Genomic DNA, 25,094 nt, shown 5'->3' with positions numbered 1-25,094 from the left:
CCGGCGACGCACCCTGCCAAAACCGTGTGCATATAATCACGTGATTATGCGCAGCCGAGCCACCCTGCCGCAGTAAATCTGCATGGGGCGGTCAGCAAGTGGTTAAATGGGTGCAACAACAAATACACTTTCATATCAGAAATGAGTAATGGTCTATTTATTCGACCACAAGAGAGAATAAAACTGAAATTCATTGTTTTTAAGAATCACATACGATTACAGAAGTGCTACACGACTGAACTGTTGCCCTAAAGAGTTAATGATGAGTAATGTACAACAAGAAATTTTTCCCGCCACTTTTCAGTTCCTCCCCCATGGCGTCTGCAGAGCTGAACGCTGAGCTTTGTTGCTCTCTATGCCAAAGGTTTTACACCGATCCCGTCACTCTGAAATGTGGACACAACTTCTGCCAGGGCTGTATGGAGAAAGAGCTGAAGGATCAAGATGAAGGTGGATTTTATACATGTCCTACATGCGGGAAAAGGTTTTCTTCAAGACCTTCTCTACAGCAGAACCGAGAGCTCAGTGGCAGGTTGGCGCGTGAGCAGTTTGCGCGGGAAATGGTGCTTTGTATGTACTGTTCATTACCAGCTGTTAAAACATGTTTGCTATGCATAGGCTCTATATGTGACGGACACCTCGCAGCACACCAGACACACAGATTAATCGATCCTACTTCTCTGGAGAACAGAAAATGTCATCCACATTGCAAACTACTGGATTATTATTGTAAGGACGATGGTACATGTATCTGTCCTGACTGCTGCGTGTTTGGGGTCCACAAAGGACACAGCGTGGAGTCACTGGAAGAGGCTTCTGAAAAGAAAAAAGAAAGAATGCAAAAAGTTCGGGAGAATTTAGTCTCTAAGAGAGAGGACATTAAAAAAAAGATCAGGGAACTGAGCAATCAAGAGAGCAAAGAGAAAGAAAGGGCTGCTTTACAAGAACAGGTCAGTGCCCGTTTTAAGCATCTCAATCAGCAGATACAAAAGTACACCTCTTGCCAAAAAGAGCAGGCGGTACAGTCCATCTCAAAACAAATGAATGAGCTGAAGGAAGAGGACCAAGAACTGGCCGCGAGGATACAGTCCATTGAAGAGCTTTGTAATATGGATGACCCACTATTCATCCTACAAAGTTTGGAATCAGATACGTCCCAAACAGGTAAGGAAAATAATAACTGTTCTGATGTTTTGCTTGCAGGATGGAAGCTTGAGGAAGATCAATCAGCAGTGGCTAAAGCTGGCCATATCAAACAAAACCAAAGAAAATTCCCAGCTCAAGTTACCAACCAGCCTGCAACCGACCAAATGATCCTGTCTAACAGTTTGCATTAAAAAAAGGGGTTTCGTTTGCAACCATTTGCAAATACACGCGTAAGCTGCAGAGCCACTTTGCGGCACCCCAGTATTATTGCAAATGTGTGCAAACTAAGCCCCTGTTTTTAACACAAACTGCTAGACAGGGTAATTTGGTTGGTTGCAGGCTGGTTGGTAAATTGAGCTGGGAATTTTCTTTGGTTTTGTTTGACATGCATCACACCTTCTATGTGCTCCTTGCTGCCAAAGTTATGAGTGAGGGAAGTGGTTATTTGTTTGTACTGTTGAAATGCTGGTTAGGGGGATGCACCTTTGCTGCCATTCTGCTATATGCTGGGTGTCCAGTGCACCCCTGTGCCTTTTAGGAGGGGGTTGGCTCCCTCCAGGCTTACCTGCCCTCTATCTATCCATTATTCTATTTTATGCACCCAATTTACCTGTAAAAGCCTTCTTTGTGTAGATGTCCAAAAGCCCCAAGACTATGTTGAATGGGTATGAGCAGGGCTGCTAAGGCAGTACAGCCAGCCCTCCTGTACTGGGCCCAGGTAACATCAGTTCAAAAGGGGGGCCCAGTCACCTGCTGAGCATAAGGGCTGGCTGTACGGTCTTATTACAGCCACTGATCCTCTTCTGCCTTCCCCCTGCAGCACTACCAGCTTCTCTTCCTCTTTCTCCCTCCGGGTGCACTGCAGGGGGATAGGTCATAGCACATGTATTCACTGTGCTGTGTTCCATTACTTAGAACTGCATGAATAATTGTGCAAACTGTAATAGTTCTAATTTTGTTGTAATTTAACCACTTACCCACTGCTCACATTGCTGCTACTGCAGCAATGTGGCTCGTTATCGTCCAGCGACGTAGACCTACGTCGCTGGACTCCTCCCCCTGTAGCCGGAGGCGCGCTCCCGCTGTTTTCAGTCACAGCGGGAGTCGGGACAGGGGAGGAGCGGCGGCGATCGCCGCCGCTCTTCCTCGATCATCTGAGAATCGAGTGAGGAGATCCGCTCGCTTGTGTAAACAGAGACATCCGATCTGTCCTTGAGTCACTAAGTCACCTCCCCCCCCCACACATTAGTAAGCACCAGGCGTACATTAACCCCTCCCTCTCCAATAAAATTAACCCCTTCCCTGTCAGTGTCATTTTTACAGTAACAGTGCATATATATAGCATTGATTACTGTAGTAATGTCACTGGTACCCCCAAAATTGTCAAAAATGTCAGTCAAGGGTCCGATCTGTCCGCAGTCGCAGTCCCGCAAAAAAAAAAATCGCAGATCGCCGCCATTATGCGTTAAAAAAAAAAAACACCAAAAATGACAAATCTTTCACTTTGTTAGTAAACGCAATAACTTTAGCGCAAACTAATCAAAATACGCTTATCGTGATTTTTTTTTACCAAACATATGTAGCAGAAAACAAATTGGCCAAAAATTTTTAAAAAAATTAGATTTTTACATTTTTTTGGGGGGAATTTCATATAAAAAAATGTTAAAAAGATTGTTATTTTTTCAAAATAAACGCTCACTTTTTTGTTTATAGCGCAAAAAGTAAAAATCGCACAGGTGATCAAATACCACCAAAAGAAAGCTCTTGTTTGTGGGAAAAAAAGGACTTAAATTTTGTTTGGGTACGGCGTCGCACACCCGCGCAATTGTCAGTTAAAGTCGCACAGCGCCGAATCGCAAAAAGTGGCCCAGACGTAAGACAGCAAAATCCTCCGGTGGTAAAGTGGTTAATATGTTATTTATTCACAATCTGTTATTAAAAAAAAAAAAAAACTTTTGAATCAAAATGTTGTCTTTTTTTTTTTTTCATTCTATATTTTAGGCTTAAATGGTAATTCTTTTCAAGATGACGTTTCAGAGGATAAACCCTGTAATGGACACACTGACCAGAAAGATGTAATGGATGCTGTGCATAAGGTAATATATATTTTTTTTATTTTGTATGTAGCACCCTCCTAGGTAGGTGCTAGGAAAAGCATACATTTGGCCCTGTTCTGCTTATCAGGAGGGCCTGATCTGTAGGTTAGCCTGTCACATGTTTCCAGGTGTGTCTGGGGAGTCTCCCCACTGTATCCAATGAGGGATCTTGTTGGACAGTGGAGGAAATCCAGCCTATAGCACACCTGGGTTTATGACTGTCCCAGTGGGTGGACATTGCTGCAATGCATCCTGGGATTGGGAATAAATCCTGAGGGGGATGTGACATGGTGTCTTTTGGCAGGAGCGAAGTCCCAGGAGGAGGTGACGGCTGTCTCTCCTCCTGCTGAAGTCAGGAAGGTGGTCTGGGCAGTCAGCCTAGTGACCAGGGGTTGAGCTGCGCTGCAGGAGATCCAGTGTGTGCTGTCCGAGTGGAGCTGCTGGGCAGAGAATTTCTGGAGAAACAGTGTCGTGAGTACTCAAGGATCTGCCCAGGCGTCTGCTTTGGAGAGGGGACCACTCCAGAGAGGTCAAGGGGATCAGAGAGCCAGCTAACCCAGAGTGTATAGTAAAGGGGGTGCCAAGTTGTGAAACCCTGAAGATAAGGGAGCAAAGGGGGTGCCAGGAAGGGCCCTGAAGTGTCTCAGCAGTACAGTCTGACTGCACTACAAGTCAGCTACCTCAGGAAGGAGTACCTTAGGAAGCTTAAAGAACTTTATCATAGTCAAAGGTGAAGCTAAAGTAAGCGGCCTAGCCGTGACCAGCGTCAGTCAGCGTTAACCAGCGTCAATCAGCAGTTCTATATAGTCTCTGCCTATTTTGTGCATAGTTCAGTTGATGGAGTATCCCACTCATCCCTTCTCCCAAACAAGTTCTCAATAAACACTAAAAACCAAAGAAACTGGACAGGCTCTTGTCTGAAGAAATCACACTTGGAAAACATGCTTAAATACTCTGCTGTTGCTAATGGTAACCCAGGGGGACCCACACTTAGCAGCTCCCATGGCAGTAGTGCTACATGTATGTAGCCAAAGTGTGTGGGGTATCTATGGGGAACAATGATGCAACGTGTGTAGTACACTAGAGCGACACACCGCGCTGACATAGTTGAATAGGATATGTGCCTGCTTGCTTTACACATGGCATAAATATGCCACAGTACCTGTACTCAAAAAATATATTTTTAATTACTGTAAAATTATTTCAGACACACACAAACCTCAGCACAATCATTAAAAAAAAATGAAACCTCCATTATATCCTTTTCTGCATGCAGAATATAGACACACCTGAAGGTCATAGAAGCACAGCTTTTAAGGGGAGGATAATTTCTTATCAAATATACTGTATAACACTAAAGAAGAAGTAGGTCCAAAGCTCTTTTAACCCTACTACTTCTGTGGGTCACAGGAGTGCACTTAGTTCTGAACTTCTGTGACCCATATTTAGCCAAATAGCGGGGTAAAATCCACTGTTGGTTGAATTTACTCAGCCGGTACAGACTCTGGAGGGATCCTGACTTTAATGGAGGGATCCATCCAGATGCCTGAGCGGCAACTGGCTCATCCTCTCAGCGTGTCACCGTGAGGCTGAGCCAGCTGCTCCTATCCCCTCCACAGCCCAGTGATCCAGTGGAGGGGTAGAGCAGAGAGTCTTTGACTCACAGTCACTGGCTCTCTGCTCATTGAAGTCCAAGAACTGAGTGATTAGTGGTGTTTGATCGATCAGTTCTCAGTCTTAGAGGTAATGGGGGACAGATGCAGCAATAGACCGATGCTGCATCCACCTAGGTAAGTATGGATTGTTTGTTTTTTCAATCCCACACTTCCCTTTTAAGGGTTACATACCAAACAGCAGATTGTACACAGTATGGCAGTCAGGACTATGTAATGTACACCGTATATTCCATAATTCCGACCACTGTACCCTATATGCTATAACTAATATTGCATACTCCTTACAACTACACTCTGTTGGCTGAGCTATATATTATATAATCCTGACCACTGAACTCGGTGTGCTGCACTGTTGCACACTTCTGACTGCTGTGTTAGTTGTAATAACCCCTGCCGGGGGGGCAGGGGGTGGAGGGCATGGACAGAGACAGGGGAGGATTGCAACTGAATGAAGATGAATCAGCACAAGGGACACATCCTACTGACTGTAAGTTATGTCCCTAGTGCTGATTTTTTCTGTTTTTTTATTTTAGCTACATTTAGGCTTTAAGGTTTAAAAATAAATGATCTCCTTGCATTCTTCAAATACTAGACATTTCAGTTAAATTCATTCTCTTGGTGTTAACATGCATTTTCCTTTTCTCCCTTGCCTGAAGCATCAAGATTCTACGTTAGTGAAAATGGACCCTGTCAGAACTGAAAGGACTTACAGGTAAGGATAATAATCACCAAGCATTTAGGTCTTTTAGGCTTTTGAGGACAGCCTGTCATGTGAGTTATCAGACAACCCTCATAGCTATCTGCTACATGCTGTTGAGCAGTCTATAACCTAGTAAGATTTCTGACATTCTCACTTGGTCAATGGTGAAAGGAAAAGCAGGTAAGTGTGGAGGAAGAGGCATATTAAGCTTTTCTAACCTGAGTTACTATTCAGCTGGGAGATGTTATTGGGAAATGTTTGGATGGCCGCTTGTGTCTCCTCTTCCATTATACCTGCAAAGAAATGTTTTCTTTATGCATATTCTATCCACATTGCTATGCATTTGAAAATGAGCAAATTTTCAATTCAATAAAGGCATTGTGCCTATAGGGTCTGATGAAATCTACAACACCATAACAGAAGGTTTAGTCCAGTTGTACTACTGTAAGTGCAGATAGAAACTGATGGAACTCAGATGTTGTCTTAAAAAAATCTGCATACATGTATAATGATAATAACTGTGAATTGAACTATTAATAACTTAATGAAGATACAAAAAAGTGGGGGGCTTAAACCAATGTTTTGTGGCATGTTTTCTTTCCCTAGGTTGGACGTGAAATCTGTTGGTCTATTAGAGTGCAGCAACAGCAAACTTCGATTTTTAGTGAACTCTCCACTAGTCATTGAATATGAAATGGTTAGAAATTGGGGTGATCTTATGCCGGATAATTCCAAAAACAAATATGACATTAAGAGTCCTCTGTTCAACATAAATATATCAGCACCTCATGAAATATCAGCAGTGTACCTACCTCATTCTTTGTGTCCAAAAGGTAAGTTAGAATTACAGTTTGCTAAACATGATAAATGAGTAAGTTGTAGCGACAAAGACTTTGACCTACTGCCATGGCTTCCCACTGGATGCCCCCGAATTCATCCAGTTCTTGTCATAAGTTTTACAACTTTATCACTTCAATACAGAATTTAACACTTTGCCCTATTTATCATGTGTGTGAATATTCTATGCATACTGCATCCTTTTCCCTGAAAAGGAGTCTGTCCAAGACTGTCCAGTTGTAAGTAAAGACCCATCACATTGTTACAGTAACTTATCGCTCTAGCTTAACCATGGTCATATGCAGTGGCGTAGCGTGGGGGGTGCAGGGGGGGCCGGCCGCACCGGGCGCAACATCTGGGGGGGGCGCATCTGCAGTGTCACTCTGTCTGTCTGACTCTGACATACACAGTTCACACACTGTCTGCGGCTGCCTCCATCTTTATGCTGGGAGATGTCCAGCGCGGCCGCCCTATGGCTGAAAATGGCGGGTCGGGGCGGGGCTGGACTGTGCCTCACCTGTCCATTGGTGTAGGGTGGGGTGGCGTTGCAAGCCTATGCCGCCTCTCCTCACTGCTCAGTCAGTTTAGCAGCGAGTGAGTCAGCAGCCTGGCGCTGTCACAGAGTGGGTTTTTTTGTAATCACCTGATTAGAGCCAGAGGCTCTAATAGGCTTCAAAAAAGGGTGGACCCGGGGCGCACTCCTCCCGAGCCCACCCATTGTGTGACAATAGCGATTGTCACATGGATCCTCCTCCTGAGACCCGCTTCCTGATTGGCTGAAAGGCGAACGCATTCCATTGGCCGAGGAGGAGGCGGGAGGACTCGAGGAGACAAGGGGAACTGAGGAGAAGCTGCCCCTGCAGGTAAGTCTCTCTGCATTGAAAGAGGGCACGCTGGTCTGTCTGCATTGAAAGGGGGCAACTGGTCTGTCTGCATTGAAAGGGGGCACGCTGGTCTGTTTGCATTGAAAGGGGGCACGCTGGTCATTCTGCATTGAAAGGGGGCACGCTGGTCATTCTGCATTGAAAGGGGGCACACTGGTCTTTCTGTATTGAAAGGGGGCACGCTGGTCTTTCTGTATTGAAAGGGGGCACGCTTGTCATTCTGCATTGAAAGGGGGCACGCTGGTCTTTCTGTATTGAAAGGGGGCACGCTTGTCATTCTGCATTGAAAGGGGGCACGCTGGTCTCTCTGCATTGAAAGGGGACACGCTGATCATTCAAACTTGTATTTAGATGCATTTTACTTTAATTACATTCGTATTTTTCATAACAAACAATGCATGTGCTTAGGGGTAAGGGTTTATTTAACTAATCTAGTGGAAGAGACTCAAGTGCTAAAATCCCACGGGTTAGGGGGCGCAATTACTTGCCTTGCCCCGGGTGCTGACAACCCACGCTACGCCACTGGTCATATGCATATTGAATTTTCTTACAACAAACTGCTTAGTCCAGGGTTTCTCAACCTGGGTTCCATTGAACCCTTGGGTTCCTCCAGAGGTTGCTAGGGGTTCCTTGACCAATGAGAAATTTCCACCTTTTAGATAAGTTCCCACCGACACCAGTGATCTTTTTAGCTATTCTTCCAATAACCTCAAGTGTAATGATCATTCTTTCCACTGACCATCACCCTAATATATCAGGAGTTGTAGATATAGTAATTTTAAGCAGGGGTTCCCTGAAACCGAGAAGTTTTTTTAACCACTTAAGCCCCGGAAGATTTTACCCCCTTCCTGACCAGGGGGTATTTTGCGATTCGGCACTGTGTGACTTTAACGGACAATTGCGCGGTCGTGCGACGCTGTACCCAAACTAATTTGACGTCCTTTTTTTCCCACAAGCAGAGCTTTCTTTTGGTGGTATTTGATCACCTGTGCGATTTTTTTTTTTTTTGATCATGCGCTATAAACAAAAAAAGAGCGACAATTTTGCAAAAATAACAATATTTTTCACATTTTTTTATATGAAATTCCCCCCCAAAAAATGTAAATCAAAATTTTTTTAAATTTTTGGCCAATTTGTTTTCTGCTACATGTTTGGTAAAAAAAAAATCACAATAAGCGTATTTTGATTGGTTTGCGCAAAAGTTATTGCGTTTACTAACTAAGGGAAAGATTTTTGTCATTTTTGTTGTTTTTTTTTTTAACGCGTAATGGCGGCGATCTGCAATTTTTTTTTTTTTTTTCGGTACTGCGACATTGCGGCGGACAGATCGGACCCTTGACTGACATTTTTGACACTTTTGGGGGTACCAGTGACATTACTACAGTAATCAGTGCTATACATATGCAGTTACTGTAAAAATGACACTGGGAGGGAAGGGGTTAACTTTATTGGAGAGGGAGGGGTTAAGTGTGTCCTTAAGGGCATGTTTCTAACTGTCATTGGAATTGGCTAGTGGTGTAATAGCACAGATCAACGGTCCTACATAGCAGGACCGAGTGATCTGTGTTTTTACACAGGGGAGAATGACAGGCGGCTTTGTTTACATTAGCCGTCTGCCTTTCTCCCTCTTTGCCCGACGATCGCGAGTGACCGGCGGACATCGGGTCCGCCGGTCACACGCGTCGGGTACGAGCGGGGGAGGGAGCGCGCCTCCGGCGGCACGCGCTCGCGCCCTATTCGCTCCCAGGCTAGTGACGTACCGGTACGTCACTTTGCCTGGGAGGGTCTGACCGCCGCTGTATATAGTCGGGCGGCGGTCGGCAAGTGGTTAAGGGTTCCTCTGTGTTGAAAAGGTTGAGAAAGGCTGGCTTAGTCTAATCTTTTTAATCACTCAATATCTGAAAAGATTGGTGCAACACAAATGGTAAATAATAATTATTTTTGTACTTACCATAAAATTATTTTCTCTGAGGTAATTGAGAGACACAGAGTTGATTGAAGATTAGCCAGATATAAGTGTTTTATGCTGCCATTACCAGGAGAACACTTGCATAAAAAAAACTAAAGGGACAACTAGGAGGACAGCTCCTTTGGGTAGTTTACCCCCCCCCCCCTCCCTAACTGTCAAACTGAACTCTCACTCGATGCTCTTTGGTGAACCATCCATTGAAGTAGGGCCACTTGGAAGAAAAATTCAGCACTCTGCCCAATTATAGAGGACTTTATCTGTTGTCACAATTGTACAACGCGGGAGTAAATTCAGAACCTTCAGAATCAGGGATGTTAGCCACCAATTAAGGTGAATTTGAAGAGCTTTGACATTGGAGATTTGTCCCATTTCCAGAGAATTTCTAGTTGTAGAAGATGAATGGAATTAGGTAACGGGAACGGCTTAAATTGTGGCTAGTTTGAGGCCCAATGTTCGATTGTTGGGAAGGACCAGTGATCCATTTGCAGCGGCTGACACTGCCTTGAAACTTCTGGAGCTTTTGCAATGGTGGTAAAACCTTTGAAAGGTTAGGTATCCAAAATTAAATCTAGGCTCTTGAGCCAGAGGTATGAGCGATGACAAGACTTCTTGATATTTAGAACGCAAACAAATTCTCCTAGAGTATTCAAAGTTACGTTCAGGATGGCAACCAAGGCCTTGTATAAATATGCTCCCAAGAGCAGATGGCTTAGATAACCTAGGATGGAGGTCCCGTCTTTCAAAGGAGAGGTAGCACCAGAGCCAAAAATGTTTGAACAATGTAAGAAAAGATGATGGACCAAATGAGGGGTACAAATTAATAATGATCTCGGCTCTATCTTTAATTTGGAAAAGCATTAGTTGAAGTGATTAGTTTGAAAGGTGTAAGTATGCATCCAGTATGGATGCCAGAAAATCTCCTGGATGCAATAACAACATGAATGGATTCCATGATTCCATTTTTAACTTACAGACCCTTTCAAATGCAATAAAGTCCAGAATGGGATGGACTCCCACTTATTTCTGAAGAGTAAAGAGGTTTTAATAAAAGCCTTTAAATCTTTTCATAGTCGGAACAGGAATCACCCTTATAGGAGCCCTTTGATGGCCAGCCGTAGGTCTGTCAGCTTCTGGGGGGTCAGTTGGACTTTGGATAGGGAGAACCACTTCAGAGGAAATTTATTTTGTAACCTGAACAATATCTAGAACCCCAGGGGTCTGAAACACAGCTGATGCAGTAGCTAGCAAAATACAGAAGCTGTTCCTCCACCTTGCAGGACATAGGTAGGGGCATACCTTCATGCTAAAGATGATTTATAAGCACTCTTTATGAGGACATTTGTGCCTGCAGTTGCAGAGGTCTTAGAGTTCTTGGAAACCTTTTCTGAATTCCCTGAAGGACAAAAGCAGTGTTTGTGGGTCTTAGAGGAAGGCCATGACTTAGCCTTCCATCTTTAGACAAACGAGTAAGGCAAAAAGGTGCTCTTTCCTCCTGTAAGGTTTTCAATTATTGCATCCAGCGTTGCGCCAAAAAGAAAATTACCAACAAAGGGCATATCTGTCAAAGTTTTCTGGAAGGCCTGATTGCTCAACTAACTCTTTAAATATAGGATCCTTTGCAGAACCACTGCAGAAATTCATGCACATTACTCTGGAGTGTCAATTCAAATAGGCCTAAAGGTTAAATCTTGTAACAATAATATGATCCATTGTATAATTGTTCTGGAAACTAATATTGATGCTTCAATTGGTCCCATCAAGAAACCTGTAATGGTATATAAGAAACACGATTTCAGATAAGAAAACAGATTTCATCTTATGAGTAGTTGAGCCTTAAAAGAAGTTTCTTTATTTCTTGGAGCGAGGAGCTGGGTAAAAAAAGATCCTTACTCCTTTGAACACTAGTAAAACTGATGCTCTCTAACATTTGGGGGGGAAAGTGTCATGCTTACCCCTATTGCAGGTGGCCACACAGTATAGCTGGCTTCTGTGTTCTTCACCTATAACAGCCCCCTTTCCCATAAGGCAAGCAGGCCTACCGGTACTCAGTTGTCCCCAGGACTTATACATAATGCTTTAGTGCCTGGCTACTACGCCAGGGCAGGCGTGAACTGAGCAAAGCAAACAGGTACTTGCAGTTCAAACAAAACAATTACCACAGTGCGAAACAGTGAAGTACATACTTATTAACTGTTAACTTAACTCATAACTCTTAGAGCCCATTCACACTGCCGCGACTTGTCAGACAACTTGTCAGCCTGACAAGTCGCGGTCAGTCGCAGTCCATTGACTGCTACAGGACCCTTTCTAATAGGAGCGACACAAGTCGCTCCGACTTAGAAAAAGGGTCCTGTACTACTTCGGGGCGACCTCAGAGCGACTTGCATAGACATTCATTATATGAAATCCGTGCAAGTCGTGCCGAAGTCGCGGTGCACAACGGTGCACGCGACTTCACAGGTCGCCCCCCGAAGTCGTGCCGCTTCAGTGTGAACCGGCACTTAAGCTTAACTCCATTTCTGTCAGTAGTCACATAGTGATATACAGCAGCATCAGTTTTCTGAAGAGATAGATACATAGTGCAGGGAGGACGATTGTCCAATAATTCTTTAGGTAATTGCAGTTGGCAGACAGGCAGAACGGTTCAATCCAGTCCAGGTACAAGGTAATGTTCAGAATAATCAGGGTCAATCCGTAGTCAAAAGGCAGGCAGAGTTCAGAGAGTAGTCAATATCTGATCTGAGGTCATCAACGAGGGAATCCAAACAGCAGAGCAGGACAGACAAACAGAGGGCTTGGAGCATGTGATACAAATGCAATATCAGAAGCATGAAACTGCAGGTTTGGTTTCCACCCAGAGACTGGCCACATCAATCACCTTGCAGGTGAACAGAGGGAGACAGGGATGCATCATAGCCAAAACCAGCAGCTATGATGGAGCAGAAGCATTACAAGCTACTGACAGAAATAGAGTTAGGGCTCTTTCACACGGGCTTTCCGTGTGAAAGGTCCGCTGCGGGACTTTTTTTTTTTTTTTTTTCACGGAGCGGATGACATTTCTGTCATCCGCTCCGTAGGTTCGCATATCATCCCATCCGTTTGCGGATGATATGCGGACCTAATGTAAGTCTATGGGGGATTGCGGATGTCAGCGGATGACACCGCTGACATCCGATTTTCCTTCCTTTCCGTTTTTTGAACGGAACAAAAATAGGATTTTTTCTGTTCCAAAAAACGGAACAGAACTGACAGGAGGAAAATCGGATGTCAGCGGATGGTATTCCGCTGACATCCGCAATGCCATTCACTTACATTATGTCCGCAAATCATCCGCAAAAAAATAGGATGATTTGCGGACATACGGAGCGCCCGTGTGAAAGGGCCCTTAAGCTACCTGAGTGAGCTGTCCTTCTAGTTGCCTGTTTAGTTTTTGTGCACCTAGCATCTTTCTTCTGGAAATGGCAGCATAATTAACTTGTATCTGGTTGGTGATACTTAGCCTTTTTGACTGAAAGAACTGAAATACAATGAATAAAAGGGGTAGCCCAGGGACAGTCAGGCTGGGGAGGAAAGGGGTAAATGATGGAAGTCCTCAAGCCAGGAAATGAGGAGGGCTGTATCTGACTTACTGCAGCTTATAATGCACATTGTGAGAAGCTTAGTGTGAATGCACAGTGTTAGGTGAAATCAGAGTAAGCAATTTCAGCACAGGAAAGGCTCATGAACAACTGTGCAAGACTAAAGGGGTAAGGTTGGAGTTGTGCTCACAATAAAAATCTAAATACCAATATTTTTCACATGACCTCTGTTCTCAGCTGCATAAGGGGCTTAGAGAGGTGGGGGTGGAGACTCTGTGTGACTATAAAGGGGTTGGGTCGGGGACATGGCTGAAGCAGCTTGAGCAGAGCACAGAATGGGGCAGTTTAAAATGAAGAGACAGAAACAAAACTGTGACGAACTGGCCAGGGGGCGTGTCAGCATGAGGCAGAGAAACAGCAGTACACTGATCTTCCCAGTGAAGAGTTGGGGGAGTGTATTAGCACAAGTCAGGCCACTGGAGTACATGCAGGTTGTAGAATGCAAAGAAGAAAACTGACCATGCTGGGATGGATGTGCTCTCATGCCTAGTGTGTTCAGTTTGAAATAGGTAAGCAGGGGGACTGACAGGTATTCCACACAAAGGAACCTATACAAAGAGAACAGGATACTTTTTAGTACAAGTACATGGTAACACAGACACAAGCTAGAAATATTAAATAATACTATAACATATTCTATAACCTTTTTTTACTCCTGATAATTATATCTGCATTATTGAGCTAATAAAGTTTATTTACTGTCATTCCTCATGTACAGAGTTTGAAATAAACAAGCCATACCTTAAATGTGCCCATTTTGAAGATGGAAAGTGTCACTTTGTATCACCAAGTAAAGTGGAATCATCCCATGTTGTCCTTGAAGGTGCTACTTATAAATCAGTTGGAGTCCTTATAGAAAATTCTCAGACGCGTAAAAGGAAGCAAGCTCAATCACGGGGAACGGTGCTGATATACTGCAAACAAGTTACAAAGGCTTTCTTGATCAATATTTACTTGGTGCCCATGTCTAATAAGCAAGTAAAAGATGTAAGTCTGCTACAAAATTAAATGGAACATCAATTTCAATGAGTCTGCTTGTTTCCCAGATCATAGGCTCTGTATTGGCCCATGAGCACAGCAGCAGAGTAGTTTAAATACTGATATGGATCTGTTTTATATTGAGCCTTTAAATGTGAATAGTAGAGAAAGATGGAAGGACGTGAAAAAATGATTGCATTATGAATTTGTGACACTGTAAATTGCAGCTAGCACTCATAAGTTGTTGGACCTTCTTTAAGTGTAAGTGGATCTACTTGGGTTAGATCCACCTAGGATTCCTGTTTAAATTTGGCTATCACAAACTGATTAAGGTCTATTATCGAAGAAACACATGAAGGGCTAGGCAATGGCATGGGGGACATGTACCAAAGCCAAAAATTAGAGGGTGCTCTTTTTTCATGGGGCTTCGAGGACGACATGGAAAAAACACAGAACTTTTACATTTACAGCATGGTTGCCAACAGTCCCAGAAAATTGGCTTTGCCCCAGTACGGCTGCAGCTTCCACCCATAAAAACATGGCCGCGGGCCGGCTTTCGAACTGAACATGCGTTGCTCGGGCTTGGGTAAGCTTGACCTAGTTTGGCTGCTTGGGCAAGCTCGGCCAATAAGGATTGGGCAAGCTCAGCCATTTGGGCTTGAGCAAACTCAGCCTAGCTCGGCCGTTTGGGTCATCGTGAATGAAGTGGGCTTGCCCCCCCCCCCCCCTGGAGACACTGGTGAATAGAGCGGCCGGGCTGTGGGCAGAGGAGACCAGGGACCAACCTGGAGAAGATGGGGTGATAATCACCTTCAGTCCTGTCGTGTCCTGGTCCGTGTGACCGGGACACAACAGGACTGAAGGTGATTATCACCATATCCTCTCTGTACACCTTCTCATCTCTCTGTGCTGTCAGCTGTGTCCTTGGTCTCTTGTCCACAATCTCTGACCCCATCTCCTGTATCATGTCCGTACACTTTCTTACCATCTTCTGTAGCATGTCTGCACACTCTCTGACCATCTTCTGTAGCATGTCTGCACACTCTCTGACCATCTCCTGTAGCATGTCTGCACACTCTCTGACCATCTCCTGTAGCATGTCTGCACACTCTCTGACCATCTCCTGTAGCATGTCTGCACACTCTCTGACCATCTCCTGTAGCATGTCTGCACACTCTCTGACCATCACCTGTAGCATGTCTGCACACTCTCTGACCATCTCCTGTAGCATGTCTGCACACTCTCTGACCATCTCCTGTAGCATGTCTGCACACTCTCTGACCATCTCCTGTAGCATGTCTGCACACTCTCTGACCATCTCCTGTAGCATGTCTGCATACTCTCTCACCATCTCCTGTAGCATGTCTGCACACTCTCTGACCATCTCCTGTAGCATGTCTGCACACTCTCTCACCATCTCCTGTAGCATGTCTGCACACTTTCTGACCATCTCCTGTAGCATGTCTGCACACTCTCTGACCATCTCCTGTAGCATGTCCAAACGCTCTCTGACCATCTCCTGTAGCATGTCCAAACGCTCTCTGACCATCTCCTGTAGCATGTCCAAACACTCTCTGACCATCTCCTGTAGCATGTCCAAACGCTCTCTGACCATCTCCTGTAGCATGTCTGCACGCTCTCTGACCATCTCCTGTAGCATGTCTGCATGCTCTGACCATCTCCTGTAGCATGTCTGCACGCTCTGACCATCTCCTGTAGCATGTCCAAACATCCTGACCATCTCCTGTAGCATGTCCAAACACTCTGACCATCTCCTGTAGCATGTCCAAACACTCTGACCATCTCCTGTAGCATGTCCAAACACTCTCTGACCATCTCCTGTAGCATGTCTGCATGCTCTCTGACCATCTCCTGTAGCATGTCTGCACGCTCTCTGATCATCTCCTGTAGCATGTCTGCACGCTCTCTGACCATCTCCTGTAGCATGTCTGCACGCTCTCGGACCATCTCCTGTAGCATGTCCAAACACTCTCTGACCATCTCCTGTAACATGTCCAAACACTCTCTGACCATCTCCTGTAACATGTCCAAACACTCTCTGACCATCTCCTGTAGCATGTCCAAACACTCTCTGACCATCTCCTGTAGCATGTCAGAACACTCTCTGACCATCTCCTGTAGCATGTCCAAACGCTCTCTGACCATCTCCTGTAGCATGTCTGCACACTCTCTGACCATCTCCTGTAGCATGTCTGCACACTCTCTGACCATCTCCTGTATCATATCCTCACACTCTCTGACCATCTCCTGTATCATATCCGCACACACTCTGACCATCTTTTGTATCACATCTGCAGTCTCTGACCATCTCTTATATTTGTTTGAGTATCTGCTGATTATTAAACTTTATTGCATACACATACTGCTATTGTGGTATAGGATCTGTTCCTGCTGTCCCTCCATCCCTCTCTTTCTTTCCTTCATTCTTTCTCCCTCCCTATCTCTTTTTTTTCCTTTCTCTCTCCCTCCATCCCTTTTTCCCTCTTTCTTTCTATCTCTCCCTCCATCCCTCTCTTCCTTCTTCCTCCTTTTATCTTTCATCTCAGACTCTAACCACACCCCCTTTAAGCCACGCCTAATATTTAGCATAGTTTAAACCAAGCCTGTTTTTCTGCCACATTTTCCACTCCAACTAGAGCAAGCCTACAAATGAATGCCCTGTCCCTAATTAAATGCAGCAACACACCAATAGCCCCGCAACAGAAATGGGCATGACCTAAGAGGGTGCAGCAGGTGAATTTATCTTTTTGAGTTCCAAGATGCTGTCCCGCAGTGTGGTCTAATGTAAAAAACAAAAATGGCTGTGGCACCTTCAGGGAGTCTGTGCTCTTGCTTCAGTCACAGTGGGAACTCAGTGTCAGTGGAAGCGTCCTCCCCTGCTCCACTCATCACTCTTCCTCCATTCCCTTTACTCTGAGCTCCCGCTATATATCATCTGGTGAGTGAGTGTTGCGGGGGCTCTTTGGGGTTCTGTACCCAGAAGGGGATGGGTGACGAGGGGTGTCTGTACTGGGGAGGTGGAAGGGTTCCTATACTGAGGGATCTGCACTGGGAGGGGGGGTGGGGTGTCTGTTCTGGGTAGAGGGGCGTCTATGTTGAGGGGTCTGTGCTGGGGGGGGGGGAATATTTCTATACTGAGAGTGATCTCTGCTGAGGGTGTTGTGCTGGGTGGGTCGATCTGTGCTGAGGGGTCAGTGTTGTGGGGGTTGGTCTGAGTTGAGGGTTCTATGTTGACAAAGAGTCAGTCTGTTCTGGGGGGGGGGGGGTTGGTCTATGAAATGGGGGCACAAGGGGGGGAATCAGGAGCAGGCAGAACAGGGAAGGGGATCGGTATTGGAGAAGCAATTACAGGAACAATGCCCTGTGTCTCTCCCTGCAGCAGCTGAAAGCTGGCAGAAGGGGGAGAAACTGGCTTTCAGCTGCTGCAGAGAGCCGCACAGGGCTTCCTTCTGTAATTTCCTCTCCGCCCGACTGCACAGATTCCCAGTGCTATTGGGGCCCCCCCTGTGTGCCCGGGCCCCCTACAGGAGGACTGGTGGTCCCCCCCTATCAGCGGCCTTGGCTGCCTGTGTCTAATTTCGATTTTTATAGAGATGTACATGATCTTTTTTGTATGGGGGCCATAAATCTATTTTAAGTGACTTTGAGGGATAATAATTACATTTATTATATAACTGCTTTCCTAAATTAATAAATAATCCTAATCCTTATTGTACTTTCAACCAGGTTATAAAGACAAAGCAAATTCAATCGGGATTTCGGTGGATTGACAAACCTCCATACATCAAGTTTGTTAAAAATGACATCACATACACTCTAAGAGCATCAGAAGGAGTAACATTAGAAAGTGAGGTAAAATGCCAGCCCGTGTGATTTCATATACACAGTATGTATAAACAGTGTATTCATTGTTCGAAACCTTGGTTGAAAAATTCAGCAAACCTGACCTTAGAAGCCAATGCCATTGAAGTCTATGGGAGGAGAATCAAGTTACTATGTTCTGGCCAGGTCTATTAGGTAGAAATAGGGAAAACCGGGGAGGCTCCATAGGGACCCCCCAGAAAAGTAGTTAAGGAGAACCAACAATGGTGTGGGAATGCAAAAAAATTCCTTTATTGAGAAAATCTGTTTACAAAATTCAATGGTAAAAATCCACCCAGACACCTCATGTAAAACCACACAGACAACGTTGTCTCCGTGAGCACATTCAAAAGGGCCCCATTCACTCTCTCTAATGAACCACCGGTGTGCAGCATCAAATCCTATTGTAGTAAATGGATAGATGGGGATTAGATCAATTATTCCATGTCAAGGAGCAACCTCTATTACTATGGAACCAAATCCCCCAGAAAAATAATCCAAAAACATACATTTTGATGGAGTCAATAATTGGGAAAACGCCCATGGCCAATTCTGGATAACTGAAAATGGCAGATGAGTTGCCTCCAATGGGGATAATCCGCTGTTGCTGAAACGCAAGTAAAAAGGTTCAGGCTGCCGAAGATACAGTAAACGGGGAACCCACAATGACACCACAGTGTAAAATGGGCCAGCAGCAGCACAATTTTAATGAGTGAGAATTGGTTGCAGTGTATTCGAGAAAATTGCTACAAGCAGGCATTTCACTACAAGACGAGATCGCAAACAACACAGCTATGTAAAACTGGCCAGCAGCAAGATCATTTTAATGAGCAAGGCTAGGCCCAAATTTACTTGAAACAAAAAGCACAGGCTGGGGCTTTACCATGGGCGTCCGCAGGTAAAGGCAAGGGGGGGCAAATGCCCCCCCATGGAATCTCAACTTCCCCTTTCAAGTGGTTATTAAGCCACTTTATACCATCCTGTCTGTTCTGTTTGATAATCCTGTGTGTCTGTGTTTTTAAAAAAATAAGCCGTTCTTTACCAGTTTTCAGAGGGCCAACGCCGCTCACGTGACCCGTCGTCTCTCTCCTCTCCCCATCTGAAAGCTGCCTGCAGCAGGCAGAGCGGAGGATTCCTCACTGATGTCAGTCGGGAGGGGAGGGGGAGGGGAGGAGAGAGGCGGCGGGTCACGTGAGCAGAGAGTGACGCTTTGAAAACTTGTAAAGAATGGCTTATTTTTATAAGACACAGACACAGGGGGCACACAGGTGTAGTGTATTAACACAGACAGGCTGTACAGGTTGCTTCTTTATTCACTGCACATCAGCATGCAACTAACTTCAGCCACACCCAGCTCCCAGACATATACATAATTGTAACATTTTGCAGACAGCAACTTAACCCGTTGCTTACCATACTACATTCCCTCCTCTCTTTGAATAAAACATAACATGCACAACGTATTAATAGGATTAACAAAATGCATGGATGAACAACTAAAAATGTAACCTATAAACTCCTGACTATACACATAGTCCTTAAGGTAGGCCGGTGGATTTGTTGCTCGTTTTTCTCTTGGCCATTCCGATGTGGATGGTTGTGGATTGAAGTCTGGATCACTGGCAGTATCATCACTACTCTTTGCCTGTTCGCCATCTTCCGATACTTGACCTTCTGACTCAATAAATTTCTTCACAAATGAGGAATTACGCACTTTTGTGTGTCCATCTAAATCCTCTAAAACCACTTGAGTACCTCTTTTCTCCTTTACAACATAAGGCTCAGGTTCAAAGGACGGAGCCAGTTTGTTAAACCGATCACTTTGAAGCAACACCTTATCACCCTGTTGAAGGCCACTAGGTTGACAATGGCGGCGGTGGTTTGCATACTGTTCAGCCCGGATCTTCCTTTCCTCATCAATATGCCGAAAAGTTTTCTGACTTGTAGGAGGACCCCCAATGTCTGGCAATTTTGTCCTGAATTTGCGACCACAAAGAAGTTCCGCAGGACTAACGCCAGTGACAGTATGCGGAGTTGTGCGATAAGCCAAAAGAAAACGCCACAGTTCTTTTTTCCAGTCTCTTCTCTCTAAATGAGCAATCCGCAAAGCTTTCAGCAAGGTTCGATTCTGGCGTTCCACTTCCCCGTTAGCCTGTGGCCAGTATGGAGTTGTACGATGATGTTCAATAGCATTTGATTTCAGATAATCCTGAAATTCCTGAGAAGTAAATTGGGCACCATTATCACTCACAATCCGTTTAGGCAACCCATGAGATGCAAAAATGCTCTCCAACCCCTCAATTACAGTTGATGATGTAGCTTTAGTGAGAACTACCACCTCTTGCCACCTTGAATAATAGTCCACAACAACTAAAAGATGGTGTCCAGATGGAATGTCGCACAGATCAATGGCTAAATCTTCCCATGGTCCCTCAGGTAGAACAGTGTGAGTTACTGGTTCTGGTTTAGGTTTGCTGCCCACCAACTGACATGCTCGACATGAAGAAACCAAACGTTCCACATCCTTGTCAATTCCTGGCCACCAGACTTTCTCACGTAATCTTTGTTTGGTGCGTACAATGCCTTGATGGCCCTCATGGGCTAAATGTAATGTACGTTTCCGTAAATCTTTAGGCATCACAATACGATTGCCACGTAGAACTAGTTGTCCTGCAATACTCAGCTCTTGTTTGATTCTGTGATAGCTTGGGTCACAATCCACCCAAACCCCTTGTCTTACACATTTTCTCAACCGAGCAATTTCCGGATCTACAGATGACAATTCTTCAACCTCCCGCGGTGTCAATGCCTGAGGCATGGCGTTAGTAGCCACAAAACGAATGTACTCTTCTGCCAGGTTATGAACAGGTGCAGAAGACTGAGGCAATCTGGAAAGTGCATCTGCCGCATTAGTCGGTCCAGGTCTGTACCGCACTGTAAAGCGATATGGTAACAATCTGAGAACCCATCTCTCAATTCTGGCGGATGGTTTTGAGCGTGGCAAATATATCACTTCCAGAGGCTTGTGGTCTGTGATGATTTCAAAATCAAGGCCGTAGAGATAGGTGTGAAACCTTGCACATCCCCAAACAACAGCCAAAGCTTCTTTCTCGGTCTGAGAATAACGTCTCTCTACATCAGTGAGGGATCTGCTTGCATACTGAATAGGCCTGTAATCGCCTGTGCATTGTCTCTGAACCAAGATGGCGCCTAACCCCACAGGGCTAGCATCGACAATAACTTGGGTGTGTGCAGTAGGATTGAAATAAGCCAAAGTTGTAGCGCAAGTCAGCCGTCTCCTAAGTTCATCAAATGCACCTTGTTCCAAAAAGCCCCACTTCCACGGGACTGCTTTGTGAGTCAACACTCTCAAAGGTTCACTGACAGTCGCCATATCTGGAATAAACTTGGCACAGTAATTCACTAGCCCAAGAAAACTGCGTACTTCTGCAGGGTTTTCAGGATTTCTGGCATCAGACACAGCTTTAATTTTACATTCCTCCGGACCAATGCCCCTGTCAGACAGCACATGGCCCATAAAAGTCATTTTATTCATTTGAAATGTGCATTTCTTCTCATTTAATGTTAACCCTTTCTCCTTCAAGCGATTTAGCACTGCACGGAGACGTTCGTCGTGCTCCTGTGTGTTTGTTCCCCACACAATTATATCATCAGAAATGTTATGCGTGCCTTCACAACCATGTAGCACTTGCTGAATCACATGTTGATAGGCCTCCGGTGCGGACGATACGCCAAACATCAACCTCTTGTATCTAAAAAGACCTTTATGGCTTGCAAATGTAGTGATGACTCTAGATGCTGGGGTCAATTCAATCTGATGATAACCCCATTTCAAATCCAGTTTACTGAAGACACTTGCCCCATTCATTGCATGCAGAACATCTTCAATAGTGGGAATTGGATGTCTCTCTCTCTGCACAGCTTGGTTAGCACATCTCATGTCCACACAAATCCGAATATCTGTGCCCTTTGGTACAACAACTAACGGCGATACCCACGGAGTGGGCCCTTCCACAGGTTCAATAATGTCAAGGTCTAGCAGCTCTGCCAGTTTGTGCTCAACAGGTGATCTCAGGCTATAAGGAAGTCTGCGTACTGGCTGTGCAATAGGCTTTACATGTGGATCAATGTGAAGCTCCAACTGAAAATCCTTTAATTTTCCAAACCCAGAGAAGCAATCTTTAAATTCCTCTTTCAATGCAGAAATAGCAGGAGACACCATATTCACTCTTGCGCTGCCTACATCACGGCCAATCTGTAACACCCCTAGTGCCATTGCGGTTTGACGACCAAGCAGAGGCGACCCTGTGCCATCTACAACATAGAATTCGGTCTGCAATGGAGGACCAGTCTCATGTGTTTGAACAGAGGTATAAAATTTGCCTTTAAGTTGCAGTGGTGTACTGGATCCATAAGTATAAATCTGTTTAGTGGTGTTACACAATTTAAGGTGATTTTCTCTGCCATTAAGACTGTGCCAAGAAGCCAAGTCCATAACATTGCATGTAGCTCCAGAGTCAATCAACACTGACACATCTGTATTTCCAATCTTAATGGTTAATGTCCCAGCTTGCAGAGAACACAGGGAGAATATAAATTCACAGTCAGGAGCACTCTCTTTATCCTCAGCTATAACATTTACTTGTGCAGATTGTCCTTTGGTTTTGTTATCTCTGGTTGTACTTCTACACACAGCTGCAAAATGACCTGTCTTTCCACAAGCATAGCACATTTTATTCTGTACCACAGTGCAGTCCTGACTTGTGTGTCCCGCCCTGCCACATTTATTGCAGGTGATATGTAAAGTCCTCTTTGGAAAACTCTCTTTCCTACTCCAGATATTCCTATTATTATAGGTAGGTTTGGAGACTGTATTGACAGATGCAGTGTTCTTGGTTTCAATATGCAGAGCCTGGAGCTCAGACAGTTCAATGGCTCTTGCAATCTCCTGCAGACTAGTAAGTGTGAGACTAGGTTCTCTCAATAATCTCCTCCTGAGGTGCACAGATGTGCATTTCTCTATGACCTGATCTCTGATTATCTCCTCAGTTACAGTCCCAAAATCACAAGACTTTGCCAGATATTTCAGCCTAGTCACATAACTGTCTGTGGTTTCTCCCAGTTCTTGCACAGCCTGTCTAAACTTATATCTTTCATAGGGAATATTTTTCTTTGGCTCAAAGTACTCACTCAGTCTATTCATGGCTGTCTCATAGTCTGAATCTTCCCCTGTTGCTCCCAGGGTTTCAAAAATGTCCTGAACTTGAGGTCCAGCTAGATGCAGCAGCATGGCTCTCTTCTGAGCAGGTGCAGTCACTCCTGTGGCTATAACATAGAGCTGAAATCCCTTCTTCCACTTGTCCCAGCGCTGTGAGAGACTAGTGTGGTCTCCAGACACATCAAACGGTCCGATAGCCGGTAAATCCAGAAAGCTAGCCATCCTCGTCACCAAAATGTAGTGTATTAACACAGACAGGCTGTACAGGTTGCTTCTTTATTCACTGCACATTAGCATGCAACTAACTTCAGCCACACCCAGCTCCCAGACATATACATAATTGTAACATTTTGCAGACAGCAACTTAACCCGTTGCTTACCATACTACAACAGGGTTATTAAACAGACTGCAGACAGGATATGAAACTTTAAATGAAACTACAGCGGCAGGAGGGGAGGGGGATGGGTACTGACACAGGAGCAGATGGGGAGGGAGGGGGGAGAGAAGGGAGGACAGGAGGGCTGCAGATGATTGAGACACATAAACTGACCACAGTGTGAGGGCTCAGCAACCATGGTATACCGTGGTCCGATTACAGAGGGGGGGACATAGCTAGGCAGGATCACCCAGGTATTTTAAGTGATACGGGGGGGGAGGGGCAACTTACTCAGCAAAGCACTGTGCTGTATAACATGCTTTAAGGGAACAGGATACATTTTTTTTAGGTTAACAAATGCTTTAAAAATAAATACTCAAAATAAGTTTAATGGCTAAGCCCCTCCTTCATGACATTGTTAAAAAGGGCGGAGCATGGTGACCTTAAAAATTATGCTCCCTCCTGAAAAAAGTCCTGCGGACGCCCATAGGCTTTAATACAAGATTTAAGGAGGTGTAAATTTGGCCAGTAGCAGGACAGTATTAATCAGGGATAATACACTTTTTGCTGCTTGTAGGACTTCTGTATGACATCTCTTACCTTTTTATTATACATTCCTTGACAATGGACAGCAGTCTATCAATATATTATGTATAATTTGAACATCCTCATAATTTCAGGAACTGCACTTTCTGCGCTCAGGCTCAGAACATTATCCGTATGCTACAGTCCGCGTACCTGAAAAGTGCACTACGGTAAACTTACAGATCTCTGAAAAAGGTGAAAAAGAAGATATCTGGAGCTGTGTGTTGACTGAAGGTAAGACTGACTATTATATTAATTACAGCAAGAACTATAATAAAATGACATGATATTTGAACTGTATGCAAAATGGTTATGTTGGAGTATAGAACAGACTTTTTTAAAACCAAAAGGTATATACATTGTCAGCGCTTCCTATAAAATCGAAAATTAGTGCATGTTGTTTTCTTTATGCCTCTGTGGTTAAAGCGGAGTTCCGGGCAAAACATTTTTTTTTTGATAAAAATAACCCTAGGACAGTCAGGGCTAGTGCATTTAAGCAACGATAGCCTCTGAACTGTTCCCTGCTTAGTGAACCTGTAAGAAGAAAAACTTACCTTGAAAATTTCTTGTCCAGCGCTGCCGTCTGCGGTGTGGGCAGCTGAAGCCGGAGCGTCCCTCATCGCGTACCGCATGCAACGTAAGTTTGAGGAGGCATGAGCTTCTGAGTTCTCTGGGTCACTAAGGATGACATTGTCAGGATCAACCTCCCCTCAACCAAGTACAACTCCTGGAGTTTCTGGGGTATGAAAACCCTCCCTTGAAGACTACTGTACACTATCCTCTACATCCATGCTGCAACAATACTCCTCCTCCTCTTTCTCTTCCTCCTGTGTGTTTTGTGGCCTTTCAGGAATGTTATCTGCGTAAAGGGGCCCTTATGAAGAAAGGAAGTCCTCCTCTTCCTCTCTCTGTTCTGCCTCATATGCCCTGTCCATGATTCCACGAAGCATGTGCTCCAGCAGGAAGACTAGAGGGACAGTATCACTGAAGCATGCATCGTCGCGGCTCACCATCCTTGTGGCCTCCTCAAATGGTGACAGAACAGTGTATGCATCCTTTATCAGCAGCCACTGGTGTGGCAAAAAGA

General features: G+C 44.8%; 1 protein-coding gene across 1 annotated transcript in view; it reads left to right on the top strand.

Annotated features, from left to right (window-relative positions):
• Positions 1 to 314: 314 nt before the first annotated feature.
• Positions 315 to 25,094, top strand: part of LOC309558520 (NACHT, LRR and PYD domains-containing protein 1b allele 5-like) — a gene marked incomplete at both ends in the record, with an annotated part of 37,315 nt that continues 12,535 nt past the window's right edge. Inside the window, 7 exons of the mRNA XM_082261600.1 lie at positions 315 to 1,164; positions 3,148 to 3,242; positions 5,575 to 5,630; positions 6,225 to 6,451; positions 13,665 to 13,933; positions 17,672 to 17,797; positions 24,103 to 24,241. Coding sequence (XP_082117726.1) covers positions 315 to 1,164; positions 3,148 to 3,242; positions 5,575 to 5,630; positions 6,225 to 6,451; positions 13,665 to 13,933; positions 17,672 to 17,797; positions 24,103 to 24,241 — 1,762 coding nt within the window. The remainder of the gene's footprint in view (positions 1,165 to 3,147; positions 3,243 to 5,574; positions 5,631 to 6,224; positions 6,452 to 13,664; positions 13,934 to 17,671; positions 17,798 to 24,102; positions 24,242 to 25,094) is intronic.

The sequence above is a fragment of the Pelophylax lessonae genome (genome assembly GCF_965119305.1).
Source record: "Pelophylax lessonae genome assembly, chromosome: 6".
NCBI classification, from domain to species: Eukaryota; Metazoa; Chordata; class Amphibia; order Anura; family Ranidae; genus Pelophylax; species Pelophylax lessonae.
This window is presented reverse-complemented; position numbering and strand designations above follow the sequence as displayed.